The following is a 21,979-nucleotide window of genomic DNA, read 5'->3' on the forward strand; positions in this document are numbered from 1 at the left end:
CATTTGGCCGAGACCGGTTTGGCTCAATGGATAGAGCGTCGGCTTGGGGACTGAAGGGTCCCGGGTTCGATTCCGGTCGGGGGCATGTACCTTGGTTGCGAGCATATCCCCAGTAGGGGGTGTGCAAGAGGCAGCTGATCGATGACTCTCTCTCATCGATGTTTCTAACTCTCTATCTCTCTCCCTTCTTCTCTGTACAAAATCAATAAAATATATTAAAAAAAAAAATCTTACATTTGATTATCAAGTTGCATACATGTAAGCAGAAGAACTTTAGACTTCAGTATTCAGAGGAATTAAAATGTGGAGTAATCACATTACCTTTCTTGGCTAGCTTTGGCTATTATACCCTGCTAGCAATATGTACCAATATATTAATATACTAATATATATATTATACTAGAGGCCTGTCATGCATTGGTGGGGGTCCCTCAGCCTGGCCTGCAAGGATTGGGCTGAAACCGGCTCTATGACATCCCCCAAGGGGTCCTGGATTACGAGAGGGCAGTTCTCAGGTGACACACCCCAGAATTGAACTCTCTCATCTCTGGTTCCCGGTGTGGCACCCAAGTCACTGTAGCTTGGCAGCTCCTGCATTGAGCATCTGCCCCCTGTGGTCATTGCACGTCATAGCTACCAGTCGGACAGTCATTTAGGTGCATGCCTGTGCGCGCGTGTGCGCGCGCGTGTGTGTGTGTGTGTGTGTGTGTGTGTGTGTTTATAATATATATAGCTATAGTTTATATATATATATATATATGTGTGTGTGTGTGTGTGTGTGTGTGTGTATGTATATGTCTTACAGAAATGCTGCACTTTTATCAGTGTTAGAGTTTGATTCTTAGGAAATATGCAGCCACCATTTCTTTTTCTTTTCTTTTTTTCAATTTTACTGATATATGATTGACATATCACAGTTTGTGGGGTGTTGTTTTTTTTTTATCAATCCTCACCCAAGGCTGTTTTTCTGTTGATTTTTAGGGAGAGTGGAAGAGAGAGGAATAGATAGAGAGAAACATCAATGTGAGAGAAACACATCAATTGGTTGCCTCCTGAACAAGTCCCAGACAGGGCCCGGCCGAGGAGGAGCCTGCAACCAAGCCTGCCCTTGACCAGAATCAAACCCGGGACACTTTGGTCTGCAGGCTGATGCTCTATCTACTGATCCAAACCAGCTAGGGCACACAGTTTCTTAATTGACATAAACATTGTTTTATCTAATGATTTTAACTAGTATATTTTGGGGAATTATATCTTTTTAAAGAGTTTTAAAATAAAGATGAGTGGAATATATTTGGAAAAAATCATATAGGTCTTAAAGCTGGTATGTAATTTTGTGAATGTATGTTTTCATTTTTGTTGTAGGCTGGAAATTACGATGCCTGCCTTCAACACCTTGCCTGCCTACAAGATATAAACAAAGATGATTATAAAATAATTTTAAATACAGCGGTAGCTGAGTTTTTTAAAAGTAACCAAACAACAACAGATAGTTTGAGACAAACACTTAACCAGCTGAAGAATCAGGTAATGTACACAAATGAATTTAGCTATGATGCTCTCTACATTTTAGGATAAAAATAGTTAAGGAAAATTAATATGACTTATTGTCTGATATTCATAGCACAATTTCTAACATATCTGAAACATTCATTGGTATTCATTTTACTTGTATGAAATTATTATTCCAAGAAATGAAAGTTACACAGTATGATTTTGTTTTCTATTGGGTTTTCTTACTTGAATAAAATAGATTAATATACCAAATTTGAATGTGCTTTGGGTAGACAGAGTCTAGCAAAGTGGTGTAATTTTTTTCTTTTGGTAACAGATGTTGACATTAGGGTTTAATAAAGCCCTTGGAAATCTGTTTTCACTACCATCTGTGACAAAGTGTATTTTGTTCATTGTTTCAAAAAAAATTTATCCTTTTTACTGAGGGAACAAAACCTGAACAACATAGGAAAATCAGAAAGTATACTTACTAGCTTTATGGCCTTGGGTAAGATCATTAAGCTTTTTGTGCTGGTTTCCTTATTTATAAGATAGAAATGGCAATATTATCTATGCTCTCGAGGTATGGTGAGGATTAAATGAGGTCTTCTCTGTAAAAAAGGTTCCATGTAGCAGGCCTGGCACGTAGTTAAGTAGTTAGCTATTGTTTGTTCATTTTTAAATTTTACTTCTGTTTTTACAAAATGGAACCAAGTTTCTGTGTACATACTGCATACATGCTCCTGGGAAAGGCCATTTTGAGTTTGGCCCACTCCCCAGGAGTCTACAAGGTGGAAATCCAACTCAGAAACCATGCTGGCAGTTCAACATTCGAGACATATCTCCGCAGGGGCAAGGAGGAGAATCACCTTGCCTTGTGCTAGGTACTAAATAAGTCCCATCAAAACAGTTTACTAAACAGAATTTTATTATGAATGAAATACTTTTTAGTGTGAGAGTAATTGATATCTAGAGATCCTGTTGAAAATGTGGAAACATTCAGAGTAAAAAGCATTGGCCTCTGTTTCTGATTATTCATTCATGTAGATTTTTTTTCACTTTTGTGCTTTATTTTCTTACTGTTGTTAGAGCATAATCCCTCTGGATTGTTTTATAGGTCCACTCAGCTGTTGAAGAAATGGATGGATTAGATGATGTTGAAAACAGCATGTTGTACTACAATCAAGCAGTCATTCTTTATCATTTGCGGCAGTATACAGAAGCCATATCAGTTGGTGAAAAACTTTATCAGTTTATAGAACCTTTTGGTATGTTATCTTTCAAGTCGGTAATTTCCATATCTTCTCATACTTGCAAAGGTCTCTGGTGTTTGCACCCAGATAACCTAAATCGGAGAATTGCATGTCAGTAACAAAGAAAAAAAGCTGTATCCGGTTTTCTTAATGGTTGGAAAAGATAAACATTCTATCACTTTCAGATGAATCCAGGTTTTCTTTTAGCACTCTCCCAACCCAATTTTTTTTTTTTTTTTAAGATAACTGTTAGAATTACTGTTTCTAATATGAAAGAATTGCTCGTTTGAGGGGGTTTTCTTTGGTTGTGGACCTGACCCTTTCTTACCTAAGTGGTACATTAAGGAAGACGGGTTTTGTAATGTCAGGGGACTTGGGAGTCATTTATTTTGTCCACTGCCTAACTGAAGTAGAGTAGATAGTAGAGAACTGTGTTAGCTTTTTTGTTATCTTAACTAGCTTGCAATTACTGGCCTCGAGAGAGTAGGCACAAAGGTAAGGGCAAAGGGAAAAAGAGGGAGCAGAAAAAGCAGCAAAGCTGGACCCAGGAAATGGTTGTTAGAGAGGGCTATTGGTGTCCCCCCACAAGCACATTTCCGTTGTGATTCACATTTTTGTCTTTTTTTTCTCCATGGTTACTTTCTTTTAAATTCAAAACACCTGCCAAAACCGGTTTGGCTCAATGGATAGAGCATCGGCTTGGGGACTGAAGGGTCCCGAGTTCGATTCCGGTCAAGGGCATGTACATTGGTTGCGGGCATATCCCCGGAGGGAGGTGTGCAAGAGGCGGCTGATCAATGACTCTCTCTCATTGATGTTTCTAACTCTCTATCTCTCTCCCTTCCTCTCTGTACAAAAATCAATAAAATATATTTAAAATAAAATAAAAAATATATTTATATATTTTAAATAAATAAATAAATAAATAAATAAATAAATAAATAAATTCAAAACACCCATGCAGATTCCTGCTTTCTAAACACCTGATTGCTGACGTGGTCCCCTCAGAACACGTGGTGGAGTGTGATGGCTCCCCCGTGATGCTTCGAGGAGAGTTGCAGAGCCCCCTTTGGCTGACAGCTGGTTGAACAGCTGTTGACTGTGGCTCCAGGGGAGCATTTTCAAGGAGCTTCTCATCTCTCCCCCAATCCTGAGGGTGTGTGTAGTGGCTGGACAGACTGCCCCCGAGAGGCCTCAGTGGTGAAGCATTATGTAACGGGTGACCAGTCCTTTTTTTCTGAAAAGCTAGAAGTCAGAATTATACTTCAAGGATGGCACGGGTGTGGTTTTGCCTCCCTCCCACCCACATGCTGGTTTTTAGAATTTACAGAACGGTTCCTAAAATCCCATTAATCTGCTAGGGTTGAGGAGAATTTAGCAACCAATTAGTACTCAAATGTATTTTTCTTCTTTGAAAATTATTATTATTTTTTTAATTTTACTACTTGGATCCCTCATTTAACATCTATTTATTGAGCATATACTATGGGCCAGACACGGGGACCTAAAGATTGATGCAGTGAATGAAAGAGAAAATGTCTTTACCCTTACTAAGCTTCCATTTTAATGGGAGAGAGCGCTGCACAAGACATATATTGTGAGACAGCTAAATGCTATGAAGAAAAGCTAAAGTTGGATACAGAATAGAGCTTGCCTGGGGATATTGTTTTTCGAGAGGAACAGCTGGAATGCCACTGTGACTGGGGCTAGGTGGGGAAAATGGTAGGAAATGAACTCAGAAGTAGCCAGGGAAAGAACAGGTAAATTATTGTAACCTAGGTCGGGACTTCTGTTTAAGTTGGAGGGAAGCCCTTGGAGATGCCACCTTTGCATATTAACTGCACTGATTTTAGTTTTAGTTTTTTATTTTTAAATATATTTTATTGATTTTGTACAGAGAGGAAGGGAGAGAGATAGAAAGCTAGAAACATCAATGAGAGAGAGTCATCGATCAGCTGCCTCTTGCACACCCCCTACTGGGGATATGCCCGCAACCAAGGTACATGCCCTTGACCAGAATCGAACCCGGGACCCTTCAGTCCCCAAGCCAATGCTCTATCCATTGAGCCAAACCAGTCTCGGCTGATTTTAGTTTTAAATGAAAACCACTCTGGCTACTGTAGAAGAGCAAGAAGGGAATCAGGAAGACTTGCTAGGAGGTCTTTAAGGACTTATGAAATTTTCTGTTCTTGATTATAGCAGCCTTTTTTTCACCCTTATTTTTCCTCTTCTCTTTGAAAGGAAAGGAAATAGTGTTATATCATGCTTCCTTCCTTGGGTTCTTCCTTTGATGTTCTTGTCTTTATATCTTCCTCTTTGCTGTTGAAATTTTCTGATATACTCTAATCCACACCGTGGTTCTTTTGTGTCTGGAATCAAATTGTTCGTTTTTCTCATCTCTGTACCTTGAAAGGAGATACATTTACCAGAATCAGAGATCTTTTTAGAGTTAGAAGGAACTTCAGTAGATCACCTGGTCTCCTGGTCCACCCCTGTCTTCAGGCAGATAAAGTGTTCTCCTCATTCTGCAGATCGGCCAGCTGAGTCTAAAAATTAGTTCAATGATGCGTAAAGGCCACATAACTCATAAGTAGCCAGGCAGTAACTGGAATTGAGATACTCTTCCACATAAAGTAAAAGCCTCATTTCATTTGCTGGTGTTTGGTAGGTATTTTGCCAAAGGATGTTCAGTCACTAGACTTCCTGAAATGAGAGGTGGGGGGAAATGCCAATTGGAATGAAACAAGGGGCCATGAGATGCCTAATGGAACACCATTGTTAGCATTGCAAGTTGTTTCCATCATGGCACTAGGCCAGTGGTCGGCAAACTCATTAGTCAACAGAGCCAAATATCAACAGGACAATGATTCATGTGGCTCTCGAGCCGCAGTTTGCTGACCACGGATCTAGGTGATGAAATTCATTTAAGACTTAGGCTTTGCTCTTTAGAGCATGGAGGGTTGGGAGGTCTGAGATGTTTGCTTCACTTTGAATTGTAATTTTTCTTTTTGTTTTATTTTCCTGCCCCTCTCCCCCAGAAGAAAAATTTGCCCAAGCAGTATGTTTTCTACTTGTAGACCTGTATATATTAACTTACCAAGCTGAGAAAGCTTTGCATCTTCTTGCTGTCCTAGAAAAGATGATTTCACAGGGTAACAATAACAAAAACGGAAAGAACGAGGTGAGTGTCTCAAAGTGATCAGACTAAAATTTAAATAATAATGAACATCTATAGTCATTATTTTAATAGTTTTACTGAAATATTATTTCACTGTACATGATGACTAGTTAATACCACTGTATTTCATATATGAAAGTTGCTCAGAGAGTAGGTCTTAAACATGTATGTATAAGAGTTCAGTTAAATAATCCCAGCATTATTCATAAACTGTAGTAAACTATTTCCATTTGCAATACTTGCTTTTTGTTTTGTTTTGTTTTTTTAATATATTTTATTGATTTTGTACAGAGAGGAAGGGAGAGAGATAGAGAGTTAGAAACATTGATGAGAGAGATTCATCAATCAGCTGCCTCTTGCACACCCCCTACTGGGAATATGCCCGCAACCAAGGTACATGCCCTTGACCGGAATCGAACCCGGGACCCTTCAGTCCCCAAGCCGACGCTTTATCTATTGAGCCAAACCGGTCCCAGCTCCATTTGCAATACTTGTAATAGTTGGTGAAAAATAATTCAGTTCAGGAGATGCTTCTGTGCTCTGCTTGGTACTAAGGTGACAATAATGAAAACCATACAATTCTTGATTTTCAAGGAACTCAAATCTGTGGGAGAAAAATATTGAGCAAATCTGCTCAGGGACTGGGAGGATAGAGGTTGGGGAGTGTTTCAGAGAAGTTTGGATATTTGATGTGGGTCTTTGAAGATGCAATAGTTTGACAAATCAGAAAAGGAAGGATGAAGCTGGATAACCATCCAGGCAGAAAGAAAAAACAGCACAAATGGTGTGAGAAGGTGTGTTGGGGGAGTTCCAGTCATCTGAAATGGGAAGTAGTTAGTGCCTGAGAAATGTAATGGAGATCAGCAGCAGGGGACATTGGCCACTCGAATATGGGTCATACTGTGAAGGATTCTGAATACTTAACTAGGAATTTAAGGTAAAAGGTTGGCAGTGTTTATGACAGAATGTTTTTTTTTTAATATATTTTATTGATTTTTTACAGAGAGGAGGAGAGAGGGATAGAGAGCTAGAAACATCGATGAGAGAGAAACATCGACCAGCTGCCTCTTGCACACCCCCTACCGGGGATGTGCCCACAACCAATGAACATGCCCTTGACCGGAATCGAACCTAGGACCCTTCAGTCCGCAGACCGACGCTCTACCACTGAGCCAAACCGGTTTCGGCTGTTTTTAAGAAGGGAATTACGTGATCGTGTCTGGGTTGTAGAAAGCTAACCTGAGTTTTGCCCAAGTAAGACTTATGCGTTTTAAACCTAGTCTACCATTGTGCTCCACAGTGAGCTTCTCGGAGGTAGTTTCATGTCACTCACTTCACAGTAGTAAACCTCAGTCTGTGGGACTGGGACCTGGAGTTCTGAAATTTGAAACATTCTCTAGGTGATTGAGAGTTGCTCACTTGGAATCTGTGGTCAGAAATATTTCATTTTGATTAACTTTGTTCATCACCCTCTAGACTGGTAATAGCACCAACAAAGACGGTTCTAACCATAAAGGTGAAAGTGGAGCTCTAATAGAAGCTGCAAAATCAAAGATACATCAGGTAAAGTAACTTAAGAGAGGTTATACATCACACGTATTTACTTGTGGTTATGAATAATGAAGAATGTGATGGACCATTGAAAGCAGTAAATCATTTAAGACATGTATGTTTATTTATCTTTGTGGTATTGTAGTTTAGAAGCCATTTAATACTTCTAAGTATACTTTGCTTAAGATGATAATGCCATATCATTTCTTTTATTTACTCTATAGAAAATTGAGAGGAAAAATGGTCTGGGAGTGTATTAGATGATGAGATCACATTCATTTAAAAATTCATTGTTAATTAGCCATGTGCAGATAAGATTCAGTAGGATTTTTGTTTGGAACTTAAGTATAAATTTTATTCTACTGTATTTCTAGTTTTTTAGAGTGTAGTCCATGAATACAGTAAAAATAGATTATTTTAAGATAATTTTTAACTTGCTTTTGCTGGCATACCCATGTTGTAAACAGATTGGGTTTCATTTCCTTAATGAGAAAGCAGAACTGCCTCACTATGTAAATGTACCATAGTTCTTACATGCTAGCATTTTTCCTCTGACAGTATAAAGTAAGAGCTTATATCCAAATGAAGTCTCTGAAAGCGTGCAAAAGGGAGATCAAGTCCGTCATGAACACAGCTGGAAATGTAAGTTTCTTCTTGACTTTTTTTTTTTTAATATATTTTATTGATTTTTTACAGAGAGGAAGAGAGAGGGATAGAGAGTCAGAAACATCGATGAGAGAGAAACATCAATCAGCTGCCTCCTGCATACCTCCTACTGGGGATGTGCCTGCAACCAAGGTACATGCTCTTGACTAGAATCTTACCCAGGACCCTTCCGTCCACAGGTCAACACTCTATCCACTGAGCTAAACTGGTTAGGGCTTGACTTTCTTTTCTTCAATTTGTATCTCTTATGTCCTAAAATTTTCTTATTTGTACAATTTGTTATTTGTCCATTTTAAATAATTTATCTTAGTCTGATAGTGAACTATGAAGTGGTGATCGTACTGTGACTACCACTATTTAATGCAATATGTTTCTGACTTAAAATTATCACAAACATTTCTCCTTGGTATGTAGCCTTCAAACCACCATTTTCTTTTTTAAATATATTTTATTGATTTTTTACAGAGAGGAAGGGAGAGAGATAGAGAGCTAGAAACATCAATGAGAGAGAAACATCGACCAGCTGCCTCTTGCACACCCCCTACCGGGGATGTGCCCGCAACCAATGTACATGCCCTTGACCGGAATCGAACCTGGGACCTTTCAGCCTGCAGACCAACGCTCTATCCACTGAACCAAACCAATTTCGGCCAAACCACCATTTAAAAAAAAACATTTTTATTGATTTCAGAGAAGAAGAGAGGGAGAGATGGAAACATCAGTGATGAGAGAGACTCATTGATTGGTTGCCTCCTGCATGTCCACATTGGGGATCAAGCTCACAACCCAGGCATGTGCCCTTGACCAGAATCGAACCTGGAAGCCTTCAGTCCCCAGTTTGACGCTATATCCAATGAGCCAAACCGGCTAGGGCCAAACCACCATTTTAAATAGCTAACCAGTATTCTGTGAGTTGTTTATCATAATTCACATAAACACGCATTGTTATTAGATATTAGGATTTTTTTAGATTAGACTGAAAACTTTAACTCAAGATTAACAGCCAAGTTGTACAGCAAACCTGCCCCTTCCAAATGATCTTTGACCTGACAATGCCTTCAGTTTGACCAGTGCTAGTATTTGAGAGATAATTACTCCTTCCTACCTCCCCCTTCACCCCAGCCCCCCACTGAGAAATATTTTTTAAGATGGTAGTGGGAAGGACAGAAGTGAAAAATCTTGAGGCTTTTAGGATATTAATTAAAAGTATAAAATCATGCCTGGCCAGAGTCTCTCAGTGGTTGAGCATCAACCTATGAACCAAGAGATTATGGTTCAATTCCCAGTCAGGGCACATGCCAAGGTTGCAGGCTTAGTCCCCAGTAGGTAACATGCAGGAGGCGGCCGATCAATTATTCTCTCACCACTATGTTTCTATCTCTTCCTCCTCCCTTCCTCTCTGAAATCAATTTAAAAAAAAAAATTTTTTTTAAAGTATTAAATCATGACAAGATATGGTTTGTAGTAAGAATAGTTCAGGAAAATTGACCTTAGAAAATCCCAAGCAGGATTCACATTAGCCAATGTGATTTTTGAAAACAATTGTAGCCTAGACCTAAGAGGATGGGTAAGGCCTACGAAGCCAGCCAGTCATTTATGAAACTTTTTTTTTTTAGATTAAAAAATAAAAGCATGATCCCTGCCTTAAAAGATATCATAGTCATAGGGAAAGGCAAACAGAAAAATAAATGGTTGTAATGCAAGAAATATTGGGTCGGCAACTAAGTAATTGCGGATTTTTAAAAGAAAATCAAAGACAATTTTTTTATGGAACTAAATAACTTTATTCTGTAATGTATTGCCCATTTTGATCAATGACCTTTTGCCATATTTCAGGCAGCATCATAATCCCACGTTCAAAAAACTTCTGGTTTTTATTAGCAAAAAACTGAATCAGGTACGATTTGACATCATCATCATTATTGAAATTTTTACCATTCAAGGAGTTTTGTAAAGATCGAAACAAAAAGTAATCAGATGGTGCAAGGTCAGGACTATATGGTGGATGTGGCAAAACATCCCAACCAAGCTCCATTAATTTTTGCCGAGTGACCAAAGATGTGTGTGGCCTTGCATTGTCATGATGGAATACAACACCTTTTCGATTTGTCAATTCGGGCCACTTTTCTTTAACTGCATTGTTTAATTTCGTTAGTTGTTCAATGTAGACATCAGAATTGATCGTTTGGTTGGGTGGTAAGAGTTCAAAGTAGACAATTCCTTTGTAATCCCACCAAACTGATAACAAAACCTTCTTTTGATGAATATCAGCTTTTGATGTTGTTTGAGTTGGTTCACCTGGCCTGCTCCACGATCTTTTCCACTTGATATTGTTGTAAACAACCCATTTTTCATCGCCAGTTATCAGTCGTTTTAAAAATGGATCATTTTCATTATGTTTCTTTAGCAAATTGCAGCTGCTAATGCGTTGCGTTAACTGTGATTCTTTCAGTTTGTGAGGAACCCATGTATAGAGTTTTTGAACATAGCCAAGTTGTTTTAAGTGATTTTCAATGCATGTATGTGATACATGAAGCTTCTCTGCAATCTCACGTGTTGTACTGTGACAGTCCGAATTGATTATTGCTTTGATTAGGGCGTCATCAACTTCAACTGGACGACCAGAGCGTTTTTCATCTTTGAGTGAAAAATCACCAGAACGAAATTTGGCAAACCAATTTTGACACTGCCGTTCTTTTAAGGCTTCGTCACCATAAACAGCACATAACTTTTTATGAGCTTGGGATGCATTTTTCCCTTTGTGGAAATAAAAAAGCAAAATATGACAAAAATGTTCCTTTTGATTTTCCATTTTTCAACGAACGCCAAACAAAAACTACAAAACAGATCAAAAAACTTTTTTTACTGATTAACAGCTGAATAGCCAACTATCAAATAACAAAATGTGTTTTACATTTGTACTACGTCTGCAAACCTAAAAATTCAACTGAAGCCATATATGTGTGAAACCCGCAATTACTTAGCTGCCGACCCAATAGTTGTTACCCCTGAGTCCGGGAACACTTAAGGGGGAGAGAGCCTCATTTTGGTGACCATGGCTTAACTGATTCATTTATGCCTTTGAGCACAGGCCAGCACATCAATGTGATTGTGATCTCATTGAACAGTTAAAAACAAATTATAAATAACTGATGTTTTCTTTACAGTCTGCACCCTCTCTGTTTCTTAAGAGCAATTTTGAGTACTTAAGAGGCAATTATCGAAAAGCTGTGAAGCTATTAAATAGTTCAAACATTGCTGAACATCCAGGATTCTTGAAAACAGGTAAAAGAAAATGGTGAAATTTTTATATTTTCTTCCTGGCTCTTCTGCCCTTTGTTGCTTGCATCCCCGTTCCCCCCATCTGTCTGTCCTTGTCCCCCCCTACCCCCGTATACCCATTTCTAATTCTGCTAAATTTTAATTTTTGATGTTTTTATTGTCATGGCTTCCCCTCAGGGGCCCATTAGCACCCAATCACTGAAATGATCTCTCAGACTAAGCAGATAATATGCTTTGAGAAAATTTGCTTAGGATTGTCTTGGCACAGATTTCAGAATTGATATTGGCAATCTCTAAAATGGAGTTGGAAGTAGGGCATGTTGTTGACTAGTCAACAGTTACCATCATTTAATAGGAAATATCCTACCTAATAAAAGAGAAACAAATTACAAATTGCAAATTGATTATATCTTTGCTATGCCCACAAGGCAATCAGGGTGGGTATGCAAATTAACCCAACCAAGATAGTGGTTAATTTGCATGCCCAGGCCAGAGCAAAGATTGAAGATAGCTTAGAAAGAAGCCAAGAGGGAGCCAAGCTGCAGAGAAGCAAGCAGGCAGAGCGCAGAGAAGGGGGGAAAGCAGGCAGGGCAGCGACCACAGCAGGAAGCCTCATTGCAGGAACCCTCCTGCAACAGGCCTCTAGTTTCCATATAATAGTTGTATGTTTTATATATTGCTGTTTTATAACTATTAATTCTAAAACTGTTAATTTGCTTCCCATATATAAACTTTTCTTTTGGTGTTCAGATGTTTCCTAAGTTTCAAATGCCTTATAAACAGTTCTATAGGGACTATGTGGAATTGCATATAGAATTAACTCATGTTAGATAAGCCCAATTTTTAAAATATATATATTTCTTTATTGATTTCAGAGAGGAAGGAAGAGGTAGAGAGAGAGATAGAAACATCAGTGATAAGAGAGGATCTTCGATTGGCTGCCTCCTGCATGTCCCCTATTGGGGTTCGAGCCTGCAACCCAGGCATGTGCCCTTGGCCAGAATCGAATCTGGGACCCTCTATCCACTGAGACAAACTGGCTAGGGCAAGCCCAATTCTTGTATGATGTACATCAACAGTAAAATTTGTGGACAAACTTATTTGTGTTTTTCACAGGTGAATGCTTGCGATGTATGTTCTGGAATAATCTTGGTTGCATCCATTTTGCCATGAGCAAGCACAATTTGGGAATTTTCTACTTTAAAAAAGCCCTACAGGAGAATGACAATGTCTGTGCACAGCTCAGTACAGGCAACACTGACCCAGGTATGCCCTTTTCGGGGGGAACGTAAATATTTTACTGCATGAGGAAAGCCTGAGTTCTAAGAGCATCTCCAGTTATCACTGACCCTGCCCAGCACGTCTGACTGTGGGGGTTTTTAGTAGATATTTGATTAGCAAGGATTTAAGAGTAATTATCAAAGACATTTTAATTCCCCTTTTTTTCATAGATTTAAAATTCAGTATTTTTAATCCCCCCTCCCTTTTTTTTTTTTTTTTTTAATAAATTTGAAAATCAGTAACCCCATATGGGTAATGTTAACAAACAAAGTAATTTTCTAAGATTTCTTGATTGTGCCAAACTAATGTGATAGCTTCTTTTCAGCGTTTCACATGTGGTACTTTTGGCAGCACCTGGCAATCTTTAAGAAATTCCTGAAATTTATTCCTTTAATAATCATATTATCAATATATAGATTCTTGATTTTAGATGCTTAAAACCAAGCAGTCATTTAGCTTTGTATTTTTAAAAATTATGTGATGAAAAATGTATCCAAAAACATTAATAGTCTTACTATGGTTTGTGAAACTCTGAATGAGTGAGTGAATGACAGTTATCATAGGTATAGCACATTAACTTTTGTTGCTACAGTAAAATCCAGTAACACTGTACCATTAGCTGAATACTTCTGGTCAATCAAAAGTACATGACAATAATTAACCAAACTTAAAGTCAAAAGACTGGAATCTTTACAGACTCTAAAATGTGTAAGATTCAAAGGAATGAGAGTGGGTCCTCTCACTTCTCTGCCTTCCTGGAGCATGTGTGGCCCGGGTTGCTTCTCACTTGTTGGCAGCACAGGCAGCGGAGGTGACTTTGGCCAGTACTTGTGGGATTGGGGCTGGAGATCATCGTTGGTGAGAGCTAGTAAACCTCACATTGGGGTCAGTGGTATTAAACAGGGTAATGTTTAAGTACTTAGTGGAATGAATGTTTTCCTCTAAGTAACTTCTTTTGAATCTAAGAATTGATTCCCACCTAATTTTTATCATTAGGCAAAAAATTTTCAGGAAGACCCATGTGTACATTGCTGACCAACAAGAGGTACGAGCTGCTGTATAACTGCGGAATTCAGCTTCTTCACATCGGAAGGCCTCTTGCTGCCTTCGAGTGCCTAATCGAAGCTGTTCAGGTCTATCACGCCAATCCCCGCCTCTGGCTGCGGCTGGCTGAATGCTGCATCGCTGCCAATAAGGGGGTGAGTGCTGCCTGGGTACCTTTTTTGAACCCTTACTCTCCACCCATCTCCTCCTCTCCCCTCCCCCCTCTTCATATCCTCCCCACACACACTGTTATGTGGAAAGCAAAACATACTTGGGAACCTACAAGACTTCATCCCCTTTTTAACTCTCAGGGAATTTATAGAGTCTTCTCTTCCTTAATAGCTGGACAAAAAAATTTAGGTTCAGAAAGTCATTTGTTAACATTCTGGTTCTTGGTAAGTGTGGCAACAGGTATCAGCACTCACATTAAAGAGTTGAAGCCAACAAGGTCACACCCGTTGGGACAGTTGTCAGCTAGCTGCTGGGCAGGGGCCATGTCATCTGTGGGTGTGAGAATGGTGTGCGCGCCAGGTTGTTAACCTAGTGAGTGTGTGTGTGTGTGGGGGGGACTGCATTATACTGCATTCCCGGGGCTTTATTTTTACTAGTATTTATTTTTAAAAAATATATTTTTATTGATTTCAGAGAGGGAGGGAGAGGTAGAAACATACATGATGAGAGAGAATCATTGATCAGCTGTCTTTTGCACACTCCACACTCGGGATGGAGCCTGCAACCCGGGCATGTGCCCCTACAGGAGTCATACCGTGACCTCCTGGTCCATAGGTTGACACTCAACCACTAAACCCCACCGGCTGGGCCCGAGGCTTTATTTTGATTCAGTAATTGGTTCAGAGATCCCAATTACCAGGCTGTTTCCCTCTGATACACATTTGTCCACAGCGTCTAAGAGAAATAGACCAAGTTAACATCGGTGCCCACGCCTAGATTATCTCCATACGGCACTGAGTGGAAGGAAGCCTCTGTATCTCAAGTGAGGAGTGGTCAGTGGGAGGGGGGAAGGCAGGTTGTATCAGAATCACCAGATGTCTCTATCACCCCATTTTTTAACTACCATCCGCTAGGGGGTTAATGAGGGGGATAAGGACACATATGTAATACCTTAAGCAAGGAAGGAAGGGAAGAATGAAAGAAGGAGAAAACTGTGTTTTAGAAGTGTAGCTGCCCCCTTTTCTTCTTCACTGTGTTTCTGCAGTTCTCTTTTTTTTTTTACTCTGAAATCAAAGTGTCCGTAATATGCAGCATGGTGCCTCGGGGGTAGCATGTCCTAAATTAATCATTCTAAATGCATGCTGGAGTCATTCTTAAATTGCCTTTCTTCCTTAGAGCTACCTCAAACCTCATGTTAATGAAACACAGCATATGCCACAGACTTTCAGCCCCATGCACCCTTTTCTTCAGTACTGAATATAATTCCTGTATCACCGCACACTCCACACTGATGCATTTTAAGAACTTTCTTGCCCTAACTGGTTTGGCTCAGTGGATGGAGCATCATCGGCCTGCAGACTGAAGGGTTCCGGGTTCGATTCCAGTCAAGAGCATGTACCTTGGTTGTGGGCGCATCCCCAGTGTGAGGTGTGCAGGAGGCAGTTGATTGATGTTTCTCCCTCATCGATGTTTCTAACTTTATCCCTCTCCCTTCCTCTCTGTAAAAAGTCAATATTTTTTTTTTTTTTTAAAGAACTTTCTTAAAGTAACTGGAAAGGTAGTGGGTCATTTTTCATACCCTGTTTTACAGTTCCATTAAATTAATTAGAAATTATTTGCACTTTGTAGACTTCTGAACAAGAAACTAAAGGTCTTCCCAGTAAAAAAGGAATTGTACAGTCTATCGTTGGCCAAGGCTATCATCGTAAGATCGTTCTGGCCTCACAGTCCATACAGAACACAGTGTATAAGTAAGTATTTGCAAAGAGAAAGTGTATGTGTTTAAACTTATTATTTCATCGGAGGAACCACCGTGAAACAAAGTTTTATGACTATTTCACAATAGCTGCAATAGTGAATGTTACCTGACATGTGACTTTGACTTTGGTTTGTTACATTCCTGGGAGCTCAAATTACTGATGGCCCAAGAAGCCCTGGTCTAGTCAGTGCCATTATTCAGAATGTCCAGAAGAGGGCATCTCGATGTTTCCTTTTTGTTAGTGTCATTGTTAACTTTTAGGTAATTTTCTCATAGTCCCTGAAGCGAATTCTTTTAGTAGGAGAAAAAAGTACTAATACATAAAACATCCAAACCAATATAAATTCATCACATGTAAAAAAAATCTTTAAATATGAATGTCTTTATCTTATATAAAGATTTGGAGTTGTTAGTATTTCTAAAGTAATTAAGTTTTATTTAAAAAAAAAAAACTTCTCTGCTTTTTTCCCCCCAAAATAAAATTTGTTCACTACCATTTAAAAGTTTTCCCAAAGTTTTAGAATAGTATCCTGTTTCCCCAAAAATAAGACAGTGTCTAATATTAATTTTTGCTCCCAAAGATGCGCTAGGTCTTATTTTCAGGGGATGTCTTATTCTTCCATGAAGAAGAATATGGTACACATTTATTGTTAAATAAAAATAAAGGAAATTTATTACCTGTATACGGTGCGGTAGTACGGTAGTTGTCAACACAAACCAGACAAACTGTGAATCCTACAGTATCAAGAATTTACTCATTTATTCAATGACAATCATGTCATCATCTTCTGGATATAATGTCATAACAATCCAATTCCTGAATTTCCTGGTGAATTTCTTGTGACTCTATTTCTTTCAGAATCAGTGGACCAAATCTCTCATGTTTAGCTTAGGGGGGCCTTATTTTTAGGGGGATGCCTTATATTTCACTCAGAAGAAAACCTGTAAGTAGGTCTTATTTTCGGGGAAACAAGGTACATATCTAGCACACTATATTTTGGTATTTATTTATTTCAACTATGATGCAGATTTTTTTAAGGACTTGATATAGCACATCACTTTCCTACAACTTCAAAATTATTACTCATTTTCACATTTGTATGTTTTCCTAATAAAGCCTATTTAGTTTCAGTTTAGTTTGATATCAAAGCAAATAAAGTTATATAAAATCTCAACAAAATTATAAGACAAAAAAAAATAATGCTGCTCTTGCAAAACCTAATAAAGGAATTTTTTAAAGTAAAGATCAACCAAAACAAGGATTAAGTATGGAAATCTTCCTATCCTTGTTTCCAGTTCTGATTATACCTATCTTGGCCTCATTACAATTTTTCTTTTCTTTTTTTTTTTTTTTTAAATATATTTTATTGATTTTCCACAGAGAGGAAGGGAGAGAGACAGAGATCTAGAAACGTCGATGAGAGAGAAACATCGACCAGCCGCCTCCCGCACCCCCCCCACTGGGGATGTGCCCGCAACCAATGTACATGCCCTTGACCGGATCGAACCCGGGACCCCTCAGTCCGCAGACTGACGCTCTACCACTGAGCCAAACCGGCTTCGGCTCATTACAATTTTTCTTGTTGATAACTCCTCTAATCCATTAACAATAATGGGTGTAATGTATATACACTTGCAATCTATATACTTTTTGCACCTGGTATTTACAATTTGAGCTTTTAGCATTCCCTTATAACTGCTTATATTAATATTTCTACCTATCACAGGGCAGAGTTTTCATTTATACTTATATTGGTTATATTTTTGATACTGGGAAAATACTGTTTGTTTTGTTATTTACGTAGCTAATTTGGTTTTGTCCTTTTAAGTGATGGACAGTCTTCAGCCATTCCTGTAGCCAGCATGGAGTTTGCAGCCATTTGTCTCAGAAATGCCTTGTTGCTGTTACCCGAAGAACAGCAGGATCTGAAGCAGGAAAATGGATCTAAAAACAGTAATCCATTAGGTGGGAACACGGAGAGCAGCGAAAGCAGTGAAACTTGCAGGTATTCTAATCCCATTGAATCTCCTCGGCAGAATCCCTTTAGGACTTTTTATTTTTTTTTTTTTAATATATTTTATTGATATTTTACAGAGAGGAAGGGAGAGATAGAGAGCTAGAAACATCGATGAGAGAGAAACATCGAACAGCTGCCTCTTGCACACCCCCTACCAGGGATGTGCCCGCAACCAACGTACATGCCCTTGACCGGAATCGAACCCGGGACCTTTCAGTCCGCAGACGGACTCTCTATCCACTGAGCCAAACCAGTTTTGGCTGAAGGGGTTATGTTTTACAATAGTTGATAAAAGGTCTATCAGAAGAATGAGAAATGTGTGAAAATCTTGAAGTGGGTTTTTTTGTATGGTGGAGATAATGTTTTAAATTAGAGGTTTTTAAAAGAAGTATTATGTGCTGGGGGGAAGAAACTAATAAACAATATATCTCAACACATCAATGATACCAAGTTATAAGCATATTTCATTGTTTTGCCTCTTTCTGTACTTTCCTCACAAAAAAACCAAAATTTTACATTTAATTGTTTATTTGTTACTTTTTATAATTATGAGTCCTTCTTTATTTTAGCAGTAAAAGTCATGAAGGAGATAAATTCATTCCAGCTCCACCTTCTTCTCCATTAAGAAAACAGGAATTAGAAAACTTAAAGTGAGTATCCAAACAAAATAAATATTGCATTTACTGAAATGAGCACATAGTTTTTAATCTCTCTTATCCTTTTAAGATTATGAATTACATTGATCGAATGTCAGATGTTAAGCTAACCTTTCAGTCTTATGACAAACACTATTAGTCGGAATATGTTTCCCTTTTTGTAAATTATTGCATTCAGTTTGTTAATATTTTGTTAGGAATATTTGCTTCTATGTTCACAAGGAAGATTGGTTCACACTTTTCTTGTAATGTCTTTGGTCAGGCTTTGGTTTCAGGCTGAACATATAAATGAATTGGGAAGTGCTGCTTTCCTCTTGTTTTATGAAAGAGTTTATGTTTTTCTCAACTATTTGCTAGAATTCACCAGTGGAACCATCTGGCTTAGGGTTTTCTCTGTGGTGAATTTTTTATAATGAATTCAAATTCTTCAATAGAATGAGTTTTATTCACATTTTCTATTTCTGAGTCGGTTTGGGGTAGGTCAATTCCAGCATATGTATATATGGTGGGGTTTTTAACTAGCAATTGCCTAATGTAAATACTTCTCTATACCTATTTTTCCCATTTGACTTTGTGTATCTTATTGTTTGATATTGGTACAAATCTGTTTCATTCTTTCTAATGGGTGCATAACATTGCATTATATAGTATCACAATTTATTTAACATTCTTTTATATTTGGCTACTTATAATGTTTCAGTCTTTGCTATTATAAATAGTACTTCAGTGAATATCATTTTACACAATCTATAGGGGACTACTTAAAGAAGAAGGTATTTGAAACTATTTTGAAACTTGATTTAATTTCTGCAGATTTATTTGAATAAATACTCATTTTAGGATTCTTAATTTTTCATTTAACTTAAGAAGTATATTTTCCCATAACGATTAAACAGCTGCAGAACTGTATAAATTAACTTTATATTCTGAAAATGGCATTAAAGAAAAGGGTATGTGCAGGGTGGTACACTTCTCAAAGAGCTTTGTACTTCTCAAGGCATAATTCTTTGCTTTCCATATGTCTTACCTAGCAGGAGGATTGGTGACTTTCAGAGAAAATAAAATTATGTCCCTATTTTTGTGGAAAGGGGAGAAGGATCTCCATAGGGAGTTTCATCGTCATAAAGTGAGACGACGATGGGTTCGGTTTATATTAACCTTTCTTTCTTATGGAGCAGATGGGAGAAAAGAAATGGAACAAGATGGAAGGAGCCTTAGGGTAAATTTATAAAAAGGACTGCTATGCAAGACAGTAGTCATGGTAATGTGGAGACAAATGGTGCAGGGAAGGAGTCGTGAAAGATTAGTGTCGTAATTTTTAAGGCCATAAAAGCTCACAGTGCAGTTGGGTACGATCAAGGCAGATCTGTGGCAGGAGCCAGCTGTCTTCTGTAGAAGGAAGGAGCACATTGGTTCTGTTAGGATTGTGAATTCTTAGAGGTTTCATCTATTTCTGTCCTGAATTCTTGTATGTGATTGGAAATGTGTGTGACTAGTGAATAGTTTAGTTTTTATGGGCTATTATATCAATATTTGGCCCCTTGTGTTCTCTAATACCCAAGACACCAATGCAAAACCTCATTTCCTGTTTCCAGCATAACTAATAAGCAGTAAATTATCATGACCGTTCTGATGTCCACTTCTTACTGTATGGGTTCACAACATTTTGAGTATTTTCCTTTTTTTTTCTTTTCTTTTGTACATAAAGGAAAATGGCTCCAAAAAATACTCACTCTAACCAGGTTACAAGTATGTTTTCAGAAGGCATATGACTCATGAATTAGTTGAGAGATTCCATACTATAAAATCAAGGTAGGTTTCAGAAAAGTAGTCTTATAATTAAAACAGAAATTTGGCCCCAAACCAGGGAAATGTTTCCAAAATTGAATAGTTTAATTGTGAGGCTCAGATGAACTTAGAGGTACTAATATAATTGATCAAGAAAGGTATAAATGTGTGTATGTGTGTATTTACCAATAAAAGGGTAATATGCTAATTAGACCTTCCGGACAAAGCCACAGTGGCAGGGGCCAAGGCCTAGGTGGTTAGGGGCAATCAGGCCAGCAGGGGAGCAATTAGGGGGTGATCATTCTGGCAGGGGGGTAGTTGGGGACATCAGGCCAGGAGACAGAGGTGGTTAGGGACAATTGGGCAGGCAGGCAGGCAGGCAAGCAGTTGGGAGCCTGTGGTCCCAGATTGTGAGAGGGGTGTCCAACTGCTGGTTTAGGCCCGATCCCTGTTGGCAGTGGGACATCCCCCAAGGGATCTTGGATTTGAGAGGGTGCAGGCCAGACTGAGGCCCCTCCTCCCCCAACTCCCACCCCTGTGCATGAATTTTGTGCACCGGGCTGCTAGTGTGTGTGTGTGTGTGTGTTGACACCGTAAGAATATTGCTTCAGTTCCCGAACAAAGCTCTGCAAAGCCATCAGTTTCATTCAGTTAGGAAAATACATAGACGTATTCTGCAGCTTTGAATTAAATAAATGCTCTGATTTTTAAGTTTTTAAAATAAAAAAGATGATTCTATTTCTAGGTATTTAGACAAGAGAAATGAAAACTTGCCCACACAAGAATTTTATAACAGCTTTACTCACGATATACAAAAACTAGAAAATAACCCAGCTATCCATTCATAAGAGAATAGATAACTAAATGTATGATTTATTCTATCTATTGTATAATAGTACTCTCAGTAATAAAAAAGGAAAGAAATTACTGATGCCCAAGTTAACATGATTTGAATCTCAAATATTTGTGTTTCTTTTTTTATTTGGTATAAGGTACATACTATATAGTTCCATTTATATTATTTATATGATGGACAAAACTATACAAAATAATTTATATTGATAGAAATTAGAACAGTGGTTGAGAAATTGACTGGAAGGAATCATTCTGGGATGACAGAAATGTTCTGTATGTTAATATATATGTTATACACACAATATATATATATGTTATCCTCATCAAGCCATATACTTAAAATTGTGTATTTTTTTAAGAGAAATAAAATTTAATTGCAAAATTGTACTTTTATACAAAGGAAGAACATATTTTTTTCTCAAAGAAATTGATTTAAAAGATCCCTTTTTGAATAAGGTTTGAGAGATGCCAGGATAGCTCTAAAAATTTTTTTGTCCTAAGTCTTTGCACCTCCTTTAAAATATATATATATATATTTATTTATTTATTTTATTGATTATGGTCTCACATAATTGTCCTAAATTGTGTATTTTTTAAAATATATTTTTATTTCTGCTAAAACCGGTTTGGCTCAGTGGATAGAGCATCGGGCTGCGGGCTGAGGGGTCCCGGGTTCGATTCCGGTCAAGGGCATGTACATTGGTTGCGGGCACATCCCCAGTGGGGGGTGTGCAGGAGGCGGCTGGTCGATGTTTCTCTCTCATCAATGTTTCTAGCTCTCTGTCCCTCTCCCTTCCTCTCTCTAAATATATATATATATATATATATATATATATATATATATATATATATATATATATATTTCGGAGAAGAAGGGAGAGGGAGAGGGAGATGGAAACATCAATGATGAGAGAGAATCATTGATTGGTTGCCTTCTGCACGCCCCCTACTGGGGATTGAGCCTGCAACCCAGGCATGTGCCC

The 21,979-nt window shown here is 38.2% G+C and overlaps 1 protein-coding gene across 10 annotated transcripts in view; it reads left to right on the forward strand.

Annotated features, from left to right (window-relative positions):
* The window catches only part of CNOT10 (CCR4-NOT transcription complex subunit 10), a 77,683-nt gene that overhangs the window by 43,085 nt on the left and 12,619 nt on the right, over positions 1-21,979 (forward strand). For 4 of the 10 annotated variants that reach the window (XM_045579347.1, XM_036431708.2, XM_036431707.2 and 1 more), the window contains exons 3-13: positions 1,366-1,527; positions 2,612-2,762; positions 5,786-5,928; positions 7,402-7,488; positions 8,035-8,118; positions 11,310-11,427; positions 12,541-12,690; positions 13,702-13,904; positions 15,550-15,671; positions 17,509-17,685; positions 18,267-18,347. In XM_045579347.1, the coding sequence (XP_045435303.1) occupies positions 2,633-2,762; positions 5,786-5,928; positions 7,402-7,488; positions 8,035-8,118; positions 11,310-11,427; positions 12,541-12,690; positions 13,702-13,904; positions 15,550-15,671; positions 17,509-17,685; positions 18,267-18,347 (1,295 nt within the window). In that variant the 5' untranslated portion in view covers positions 1,366-1,527; positions 2,612-2,632. The remainder of the gene's footprint in view (positions 1-1,365; positions 1,528-2,611; positions 2,763-5,785; positions 5,929-7,401; positions 7,489-8,034; positions 8,119-11,309; positions 11,428-12,540; positions 12,691-13,701; positions 13,905-15,549; positions 15,672-17,508; positions 17,686-18,266; positions 18,348-21,979) is intronic. The other 6 variants (XM_045579344.1, XM_045579341.1, XM_045579342.1 and 3 more) reach the window with 3 other exon arrangements.

This window comes from Pipistrellus kuhlii, unplaced genomic scaffold (assembly GCF_014108245.1).
Source record: "Pipistrellus kuhlii isolate mPipKuh1 unplaced genomic scaffold, mPipKuh1.p scaffold_m20_p_11, whole genome shotgun sequence".
NCBI lineage: Eukaryota > Metazoa > Chordata > Mammalia > Chiroptera > Vespertilionidae > Pipistrellus > Pipistrellus kuhlii.